The sequence below is a fragment of the Brachycentrus maculatus genome, unplaced genomic scaffold (assembly GCF_059751285.1).
Source record: "Brachycentrus maculatus isolate JH-2025_06_01 unplaced genomic scaffold, ASM5975128v1 h1tg000987l, whole genome shotgun sequence".
Classification (NCBI taxonomy): domain Eukaryota; kingdom Metazoa; phylum Arthropoda; class Insecta; order Trichoptera; family Brachycentridae; genus Brachycentrus; species Brachycentrus maculatus.
In genome coordinates, this window is record NW_028281705.1 from 409,848 (window position 1) to 421,403 (window position 11,556).

An 11,556-nucleotide genomic window follows, 5' to 3' on the forward strand; every position below is an offset into this window, starting at 1 on the left:
CCTGCTACATGGCCTCGCGCTGGCCGTACACCCTGTATATGCAGTACATCCTCCGTTACAGGGTGGACTGCACTACACCATGCAGCATACGAGGGCCACCTCCCGGTAGTACGGGCACTCCTGCAGGCAGAGGCTGCAGTAGATCTGCAAGATATAGGAGGTAAGTGTAACTAGTAGTAGCAGTAGTAATATGCCCAACACACGCAATGTACATACAGGACACCATGGTATATAGGTTACATGAATCATCACTAACTAGCAGAAACGGAAATATACATTTATTTGCAAACGGCGCATAAAGACCTTTTATATATTAAATGCTAAAAAAGCACTGATTATTGAGTCTACTAAAGACTAGAGTTTTTTTTATCGTTAATGAATTTATTTTTTATTTTTTACCTTATTACAAAAAAAAACTAAAAACATTATTATTTCAAAGTCGATCCGGAGACGTAGGATGATTCCGATGTGTATAAAATATTATATATGTGGTAAATATTATATATGTGGTTAGTTAACTTTTGTAAGTTAGTTATATGTGGTAAAAACATCATTTGGCACTTTTTTGCATCGCACGGCCAACCCCAAGGTAGACGAGTCGCGCGTTCAGACCACCATAGAGATGGATTCACAGCTGGGAATATACTTCGCTGGAGGCTAATCCCTCTTAAAAACAGGCCACGAGGCCTACACCATGAAGGGGTATAAATGCACATACGTAAAGTGATCACTTAAGTCAGCCAAATGCCAGGTCGTAAGCCCTGGGATGCTCGGATATACGCCTTATTTCGTATAAAACGACAGATGCCATGTCATAAGATAAGACATTTATCATGTTTATTGGTATCATCCATACGGTGAATAATCCAGTAACTGTCACAGTTTCTAAATTAAATAGGAATTTAAAAAACGTTAAAAATGAAATTAACTAAGCATTTTCTAATATTAACAGTCTCCCGAATTATTTTATTATTATATATATTCACGAAGTCCAATTATAAGATAAAATGATTCATTAGAATCCGAAACATACTAACCATCGACAACCTGAAGAGAGTTTACTACGCTATCGCTCACTCACTACTGCAGTATGGCATTATTGCATGGGGAGGCTCGTACAACAACATACTGAACTCAGTGAAAATAGTACAGAAAACCATAATTAAAGTCATCTTGAAAAAAAAAATATATTTCCAACAAAATTATTATGTAAAAAATTTCAAGTCCCAAATATAGAATCCATTTATAAAAAAACCGCAGTTTTTCAAATACTAAAGGGAGACAACTATTTAAATTTAACAAAAAATTTATCATCGAGATTCTCAAACGATTTTTCTACTCCAAAATGCAACACCAAGCAATTTCAGCAAAACTTCAAATATTTGGCAATCAAACATTTCAATAAACTCCCTAAAGAAATAAAAAAATAGATGATATAAAAATCCTTAAGAAAAAAAATAAAGCTCTATACATTTAAATCTTTAAAAAATATTTATAAAAAAAACTATAATATCTTTTACTATATAACATTAAACCACGAGTGTAAGTCCCTCTCCAAGCACAAGAGCACAGACTCTTTTATGGAGAGGCACAGCGAATCGAAATATAAAAGTTCTCCATATGTATAAATGATTCAAATGTATTATGTTATAAATAAAAATCTAAATATATTAAATGAATAAAAAAAAAAAGATAAAATAATAAAAATGAAAAGGATATTTTCTGGCATTTCTCCTGTATGTGATTATAATCCAGGATTCGGACCTCACATACAAATACAAGAGTTTCTGCTAAGTAAAGTAGCTTCTTCGTCATACCAATGGATGTCACTAGTGAAAATTCTAGTGAATAAAAAGTGTTTAAAGTGTCTAAAGTGATCACTTAAACCTGCCTACGTCGGTCGAAGGCACCTTGAATACCCAGACTTTCATATTTTTCTTCATCTTTGTTGAGATGTAAAAAAATATTTTAATAAATAACTCCTATAAAAATATTTACATAAGTAAAGTAGGGTACATATAAGCCCTTCCAGTGATTTCGTACGAAAACGGCGCTATATAAATTATCCAAGAAGTAGATAATTAAATGTAAACTATTGGTGACTATAACACACTGGGGAGGTTACTGGGATAGGTATTGGGGTCCTGCTACATGGCCTCGCGCTGGCCGTACACCCTGTATATACAGTACATCCTCCGTTACAGGGAGAACAGCACTACACCTGGCAGCATGGGAGGGCCACCTCCCGGTAGTACGGGCACTCCTGCAGGCGGGGGCAACAATAGATCTGCAAACTAATGCAGGTAAGTGTAACTAGTAGTAGCAGTAGTAATATGCCCAACACACGCAATGTACATACAGGACACCATGGTTAGGATAGGCCGATGACATTTTTTGCGAATTCAACAATGAAAGTGGTCTAAAAAGTTGCATTTTGGATCGCACATAACGAGAAAAATATTTTTTTAAATATTCGATGCTACTTTTGGCCCTCAACCAGAGCTCAAAGTTTTCGGAAAAGCCATTTTTGCGCTTTATCAGCTGTCATTTCGTAATTTAGTAATAAAGACAGTCTAATTAAATGTTACGATATGTAATATACTTCACTTAATAAGCACATAATGGCAAAAGTTGCACTTTACGTTGTTATAAATAGGTAGCGTTGTTTTCGTAAGTCATTATATCCATCAGTATTCGGCCTCTAAGGAATTGGTTGCGCTGTCCGTAATTTTCTTTAGATCCCTTTACTTAAAAAACGAGTTAGAATTTTAAACATTTCATAATTTAGGTTAAAAATAATCTTAACGAACGATTTAAGTCATTTTTAATACAATATTACGTTAATTAAAACCGAATTGAGTTCATCTAAACCCTGTATAAGATAATACTAGATTTTGGTTTATAGCCACATTTATTTTGGAATTTTTCTCGAACCGGTTTCAAAAAGAACTTTGTTATCTTCAGGGATAGACATGTACATATATATTCCAGAATACAACGAGGTTTTGGTCGAAACCAGTTGGAGAAAAGTACCACTAATGGATGTGGTTAAAAATAAAGTTCTAGTTTTATTTTATAAAGTTTTATAAAACATGCCACAAAATATCTGCCAAAAATATTCAAGAAATAAGCTAAACCCGCTACTAACAAAGACGTAGTAAAGAAGATTGTTAGAGGTCAGATCATAGAAACGATAGCAAAATGACGATAGGCACTATTGACTTAAAATAATCTTCAAAAATTCATAGAAAGAACAGCCAAACTTCAAAAACAAATCGAAAAACTATCGATTATCAAATCAAGGTTACACCTCCTTTGTCTAAAAGAAAATGGAATAAATATTTACAGGAAACTACAGAATCAGTGAGTTTAAAATCATTCCCTGAACCCTCATCGTCCAAAAGAAAAACTGTACAATTCCTGCTACAACAAGTGTGTGTAAACGATTTGGTTTTTCAGACCGATGAGTTGCAACTTTGACTTTTGTTGTTGTAAAAGACTACAAGCCATACTACACCAATATTTGGAACTGGCAAATGTATTTCAGATTCAATCGTCAATGATTTTTGAGCAGCAGTTTGGAGCTTGAAAATATTCAATGCCTAAGTATTTAATACTGAAAACATGGAGCAATTCAACGTTCAGAATAAGTATTGAATATACCATTACAGTGGTTTATTTATATTTTACCTACATTCTAATGCATTGCCATTTTGACATTATTTACCCATGATGGTCCCACATCTGGTCTTAGGGGAAATTCTAATCCAACTGGAAAAGCCTTAAGTTTTGTGAATGATTATCGATTATAGATTTTTTACTGTACATGTAAACCGCTATGTTTATATATATAGATATATATATATATGTATATATATATATATATATATATATATATATATATATATATATATATATATATATATATATGTATAAATATATATATATATATATATATATATATATATATATATATATATATATATATATATATATATATATATATATATATATATATATATATATATATATATATATATATATATATATATATATATATATATATATATATATATATATATATATATATATATATATATATATATATATATATATATATATATATATATATATATATATATATATATATATATATATGCATATAGTCACTATATCTATTCCCAATAGCTTACTAAAGTAGGGCACCGTAACAAAATACTAAACTTGTAAGTGCGTGAAAAAGATTGAGAACCCCTGGTGTATAGGTTACATCAATCATCACCAACTAGCAGAAACGGAAATATAGATTTATTTGCAAATGGTGCATAAAGACTTTTTATATATTATATATCAAAGGTCTATATATTAAAATCAAGCACTGATTATTTGAATCTACTAAGTTGCATTTTACAGTTGAAAAACAAATAAAAAAGTCATTTTGTGACAATCGTTTCGCCTAGTTATGTCATTTTCAAACGAATTTAATTCGTTATTACCGGTTTCGGAATAATCATACCATCATCAGGATTTAAATTAAATTGTCACCGTCTGACTTTTGTACAAAAATGAAAATTTTGAAAGAGAGAAATAAAACAATTGAATCACAATGGGAATATTTTTAAAAGTGCTTTGAAGTCCAATTAAGTTTGGTATTTATTATATTTTAATCTCCCGCGCAGATATATCGGCCGACCTCGTGACGCAGACAGATGAGTTCACAACAGCCATCTATGTCGGATCGAGGAAATTTTTTTTCACACACAACTTCACACACAAGAAACACGTCTAGACTTGTAATTTCTTTCCTCATATTAGCTTTGTTGCGTAGCGGATAGGTGTGGATATAGTGAAAACATTCACGGATGGGAACATTGGTACACGAGTATAATAATCCAACATAAAAATCCAGTTTCCGGTAAGCGCTGGTTCAAAATGCCCGAATAATGCACATTGTTCATATTACCCCCATTATGTTATGTATGTACTTACACGATTCAATGTCTGCCAGTGAACAAGTCATTTCTGTCTTTCTACCTTCATTCCGCACCAAGATGCCGAGGGTGTCCAGGCTTAATGTACAAGCTCCGCTCTTGTGAAACTATTTTATAATTTTCAATGTTTTTAGGTAAAACACCACTCGACGTGGCTAAAAGATATGGTGGCAAGGAAGTAGTAGCTTGTCTGGAGTTGGAAATAGGCAGTAAGTATAAGCCAGTAAATGTATTCACAACCTGTGGAATGTAAACATTTCCTACCAACTATACACTTTCACATAAGTATACCCACAACAAGTACCTACTTGAATCTAGACTAATATATTTACTAGTAGATGTGTGCACGCTACAAAATAAAACATAAGAAGTAAATACCGTTCCCGAAAATGAGGCGACGTTTTACAGGAAATAAGTAGAGGACTCTTCCTAATACCTGCTGGACTGAACGTGTTATGGATATAGCTAATGTTGTATCGTGCAAAGAATGTGTAATGTAGTTCTATAGACATGTGGAATCTTGTGCTATTCTTTTTCTTCTTCCAACCCTTATCCGCACACCAATGGTGCATAGGGCACTGCATCAAACACTTGATCAGCGTTGTTTACACATGAAGGAAAAGTGATTAGCCCACCGCTTCAGGCACCTCCTGGGTAATATTGAATAAATATTAGAATGAAAAAATCACTTAAATTTATTTAACTGGGAGTCGAACTCGGGACCTCCAAAACGGTAGCTAACCGTGCTGACCATTGCACTACGGAGGCAGAGTATAGTTTTATAGGAATGTAAAATCTAGTTCTATAAGAATGGAAAATCTAGTGCTATTCTTCTTCTTCTTCCGACCTGTTGAAATGAATGTAGAAAGTTGAGACGTAAAAATGTGCAGAGTTTGAGCTTCGATCCAACGTATGTTCCATATTTCTCATTTCCATCTTCTCTTCCTTACGTACAGACTTCTCTGCAAACTGCGAACAGGAGGCTCGGCTGGCGATCCCACTATACCGACTTACTATTTGTTCCTCAGAACGGGAGGTGTTGCAACACACTGCACCATGGGAGAAGAAAGTTAAGGAGCTGGAGGACGCCCTAACTGCCCTAGCCGCTCCCAGTAGCTCCACTCTGTCCCTGGAAAGGGTGCAAGCTGAACACGCCGAAACTCTGCAGCAACACCGCCAAGACACGGGTACTGATTCAGAATCTTCATGAATAAATTGACTTATACGAAGACAGCTTTCCAACTTGCAGACGAGAGATGAAAAGTGACTTACTGTTTGATCCTCAGAACGCAAGACGACCGAGTTGGAGCAGAAAGTTAAGGAGCTGGAGGACGCCCTGACTGCCCTAGCCACTCCCAGTAGCTCCACTCTGTCCCTGGAAAGGGTGCAAGCTGAACACGCCGAAACTCTGCAGCAACACCGCCAAGACACGGGTACTGATTCAGAATCTTCATGAATAAATTGACTTATACGAAGACAGCTTTCCAACTTGCAGACGAGAGATGAAAAGTGACTTACTGTTTGATCCTCAGAACGCAAGACGACCGAGTTGGAGCAGAAAGTTAAGGAGCTGGAGGACGCCCTGACTGCCCTAGCCACTCCCAGTAGCTCCACTCTGTCCCTGGAAAGGGTGCAAGCTGAACACGCCGAAACTCTGCAGCAACACCGCCAAGACACGGGTACTGATTCAGAATCTTCATAAATAAATTGACTTATACGAAGACAGCTTTCCAACTTTTCCAAAGAGAGATGAAAAGTGACTTACTGTTTGATCCTCAGAACGCAAGACGACCGAGTTGGAGCAGAAAGTTAAGGACCTGGAGAACGCCCTGACTGCCCGAGCAGGCCCCGCCCCGTCCCTGGAAACCCTGCAGCAACACCGCCAAGACACGGGTACTGAGTCTTGTTGTTAAGTGCGAGAAACTAAATCATCACTATTACAAACATGATGGACAAATATCATACTCTACATCGGATTCAATGGATAGATTTTACCACAAAGTGACTGCCGAATCAATTAATGAAATCCTTCAATATTGATAAAGACATAAGTTGTAGAAAGGAGAGTAAATGGTGCCCTGAATTCAGTATTATCAAATAAAACCCCATCAGGGAAAGCTAAGCAGCACTGTCCCGGTAATGTATGGAAGTGGAGCATAGAAGGATGAGAGAAGACTGAATGCAGTCGGAATGTGATCTCTCGTTAGACACGAGGAATGGGTGCAAGGCTGAGATAAGCATTACCCAGCCAACTAAGGAAGGTGTGTCGAGATGGTTTGGGCATGTGAATCAAGTGAGAGTGGGAGAACAGTTAATCATATATATGTGCAAATGTGGTCAGGTCAGGAGTCGGAATAATAAGCGGGTAGGTACGTATGAGGAGATGCATGAATGCGGAACATGCGAAGATTGTTTGCCAAGACAGAAGATGTGGGGTTCTATTCTGTCTGCCTACCGCCGCTAGGAGGCGGCGTGATGGTTAGTTAGTTTTCTACGATAATTTTCAAAATGATACATTTTCACATGTGATTTGATCAACCTAGTTTGACCTGTCCGGGAGTACGTTTCTGCGGACAAAACTGTATCTGTGGAGTCAGTTTTTTTGGTATTTTTTATTTACTTTTTATAATTTTATATCACAGTGGGGACATTTACCTACGCCTTGAGGTTTAACTGTAACAAGTTACTTACTTCAATAAATCTGTTAATCTCCCCAGGTGGAGCATATGGACACCGCAAGGCGCCCCCGAAGAAGGAGACAACTGGACAACAGGCCCCGACAACGAGCAGCCGCCATTCTGTCCCAACTTCTCCTAATAGGGCAACAGGAAAAGGGGGAGGTAAAGGTAAACAACCATCACGCTGCTTCTCCGCAGGAGAAGGCAGAGAGAATAACACGCCTCATCAAGCTTAAGCACTGTTATATTGATCATTAATCACAAGAAGGTGGTAAGGTGATCAGCCCCGCGCTTCAGTCCTAGGGATATTAAGTGGACCATTACTCTTGTCTGTTGTGTCCCTTCGGGAATCGAACCCGTAACCTCTAATGGGGTAGCCAAGACGCGCTACGGAAGAGGATAAAAAATTATGAAATCCACCAGAAGTCTTTTTGATTAATATTGAAAGCATTAACTTTGTGGATCATATTGATATATTATTTCGAGAAATAAAAATACTTTGTGTTCTGATCCATTCACATTTTCATTAACCAACTAGTTTCAGCAACAACCTGTTGCCTTCTTCAGGGTTTCAGTAATAAATGAAACCCTGAAGAGGGCAACAGGTTGTTGCCGAAACTAGTTGGTTAATAAAAATGTGAGTGGATCAGAACACAAAGTATTTCTATTTCTCGAAATAATACCATCGGAAGTCGTTTATTTATCATAGATAGAATGGACAATGTCACGCCGCTATCACTGGAACCAGCCAGTGTAAATGTGAGCCCTGTAGTACTCGGACTTCCATATTAGCATCTCGGTAGAATCTTATCGTGACCCGAGTGGATGATGATATCTCTAGTCAAGTTAGCAATAAAACAACACTCGGTTTCTTACTATATAGTATACATAATGTACATAGAACTAAAAGATCCATAACGCAGTAACACATCAAACAAAATGTAACATACCTACTCGTATACCTCTTTCGGTCGAAGGAACATTGATGATTATGCACTAAAGTTGTACAACCTGCTTCCACTATCCATAAAGTCACTAAACCCTCCAAACTACTACTCATGACTTGATAATGGAAGTGGGCAGATAGAAATAGATCGCATCATTCGGCCATGGCGTATTTGATTGTATGCACAATTTTCTCACATAACATTTTTTTTAAATAAATTTAGTATGTTGCAATGTTTTATGTGAAACTTTGTATGATGAAATAAATAGTGAAATCTCTAGCCAAAGTGATAAAAAGGGCTATCACACGGAGTAGAGAAAGAATAACATATGGAGAGACCGTTTCAAAAGGTTGGATCAATCACGGAGCCCATGCATTGCGGATAACGAGATGCCACCGGGTCACCCCCTTCCCGGAACACCTCCAGAGAGATGGAAGGATAGCTGGGCGCCAACGTCTCAGGAGGAGTCACATTCCTGAACAAAGTGGAACTTCAGATCTAATACTAGAAACAGATGAAGGTTTTATGTGTATATTCTCTTTAGCAGGTATTTCTCCGCTGATGGTAGCTGCCAAAGAGGGAAACTTGGATGCAGTCAACATATTATTGGCAGCGGGGGCACTCGTGGACCAAGCAGACGCAAAGGGTAACCTATACTTTTATCAACTGATGTATGTCCTCGGTTATAGCTCCGACTGCAGTGTTGTATGTCTTCGGCTACTAGTGTGAGTGCACTGTTACACATCCCCGGATGCAGGTCCGAGTGCCTGGTGTATCCTCAGCTTACACATCTGACTGCACTGATGTATGCCTCGGTTACAGGTCGCACAGCCCTGGTTTATGCGGTCCAAGGGGGTCACCTGGATGTGATGAAGGTCCTGATAGAAGCAGGAGCAAAATTGAATCAGAAGGGTAATTATTATTTTTGTTATCTTTATTTTCAATTCTTTTGCATTACACAAACGTGACATAAATTCAAATATAAAAAAAAGATCCCACAAAGGCATGGCCTGTGTCTGGGTATACAATATAATTTAGGTCATAGTAAAGGGCACTGGCAAGAATACAATAGGTATTAAAAGTAGAACTAAATAAAAGTATTAATGTTAAATACAAAAAATACCATAATAGTTTTTGATTAGGTTTGTAACTTTACACTCATCTATTTGCAGTGAAACTTCTGTATGGATATTCAGTGTCAGTATTGGAATACGCATATGACATGTGATATTTGACTATATTTTCGTGAAACGCCAATATTTGTCTGTTTTCAGCAAAATGAGCAGTTCCCTCGTTCTTCTCGCACCGCACCACCTACCACCGCAACATTAGCCCGAGTCAGTTCTACTGGATCCCGATTTATTTAGCCCGGATCGCTACGATAACATCCGACTACATCCAGCTGTATTTCACAGTAATAAAGCGATTTCAAAACATAATGTCTTTTTCAACTTGACTAACTGACTAACCATCACGCCGCTTCTCCGCAGGGGTAGGCAGAGAGAATAGAACGCCACACCACTCTGTCTTTGCAAACATTCTTCGCCTCTTCCACGTTCATTCATCGCCTCATACATACCCGCCGATTGTTACGACTCCTAACCTGACCACTTTCAAGTATTTGGCATACCTGATCGTACCATGTTTTTCTAGGTCTTCCTCTGCTCCTTTTCCCAATTACATTCGCCTCATTAATTTGTTTTAGCGTTCTTTCTTCTCTCATTCGTTCTACATGTCCAAACCATCTCAAGACACCTTTCTTAATTTTATGGATAGTGTAATCTTTATAGATAATAATCTTTTTTAACTTGACGGAATAAAATAATGAACTTCACCAAATAATCACAACTACTCACCGCTTTGGCTACCTTTGAACACTCGGTGCATATCTGTATGCACTCAATGCAGCTACGCGTGCATACGAGGTGCCCACATGGTCACCGATTGTCACTCGGGACATATCTGTACACACTAAGCGTGCATGCAAGGTGCCCATATGGTCAGCGTATAAACACTCGGTGCATATCTGTATGCACTCAATGCAGCTACGCGTGCATACGAGGTGCCCACATGGTCACCGATTGTCACTCGGGACATATCTGTACACACTAAGCGTGCATGCAAGGTGCCCATATGGTCAGCGTATAAACACTCGGTGCATATCTGTATGCACTCAATGCAGCTACGCGTGCATACGAGGTGCCCACATGGTCACCGATTGTCACTCGGGACATATCTGTACACACTAAGCGTGCATGCAAGGTGCCCATATGGTCAGCGTATAAACACTCGGTGCATATCTGTATGCACTCAATGCAGCTACGCGTGCATACGAGGTGCCCACATGGTCACCGATTGTCACTCGGGACATATCTGTACACACTAAGCGTGCATGCAAGGTGCCCATATGGTCAGCGTATAAACACTCGGTGCATATCTGTATGCACTCAATGCAGCTACGCGTGCATACGAGGTGCCCACATGGTCACCGATTGTCACTCGGGACATATCTGTACACACTAAGCGTGCATGCAAGGTGCCCATATGGTCAGCGTATAAACACTCGGTGCATATCTGTATGCACTCAATGCAGCTACGCGTGCATACGAGGTGCCCACATGGTCACCGATTGTCACTCGGGGCATATCTGTACACACTAAGCGTGCATGCAAGGTGCCCATATGGTCAGCGTATAAACACTCGGTGCATATCTGTATGCACTCAATGCAGCTACGCGTGCATACGAGGTGCCCACATGGTCACCGATTGTCACTCGGGACATATCTGTACACACTAAGCGTGCATGCAAGGTGCCCATATGGTCAGCGTATAAACACTCGGTGCATATCTGTACGCACTCAATGCAGCTACGCGTGCATACGAGGTGCCCACATGGTCACCGATTGTCACTCGGGACATATCTGTACACACTAAGCGTGC

General features: G+C 38.6%; 1 protein-coding gene across 1 annotated transcript; it reads left to right on the top strand.

Annotated features, from left to right (window-relative positions):
- Positions 1–4,186: 4,186 nt before the first annotated feature.
- On the top strand, positions 4,187–10,052 carry LOC148299718 (uncharacterized). The gene is made up of 9 exons (XM_088275774.1): positions 4,187–5,200; positions 6,020–6,178; positions 6,278–6,424; positions 6,524–6,670; positions 6,771–6,884; positions 7,709–7,837; positions 9,161–9,262; positions 9,439–9,528; positions 9,891–10,052. The coding sequence occupies exons 1-9, from the start codon at positions 5,116–5,118 to the stop codon at positions 9,896–9,898; spliced, it is 981 nt and encodes a 326-aa protein (XP_088131900.1). The 5' UTR covers positions 4,187–5,115; the 3' UTR covers positions 9,899–10,052.
- Positions 10,053–11,556: the final 1,504 nt, after the last annotated feature.

Bases quoted from the DNA above. Each gene is read 5' to 3' on its own strand.
- LOC148299718 (XM_088275774.1), top strand. From the start codon at position 5,116: ATGTTTTTAGGTAAAACACCACTCGACGTGGCTAAAAGATATGGTGGC. The intron at 6,425-6,523 runs GTACTGATTCAG...TTTGATCCTCAG, and splicing joins GCAACACCGCCAAGACACGG to AACGCAAGACGACCGAGTTG. The intron at 6,671-6,770 runs GTACTGATTCAG...TTTGATCCTCAG, and splicing joins GCAACACCGCCAAGACACGG to AACGCAAGACGACCGAGTTG.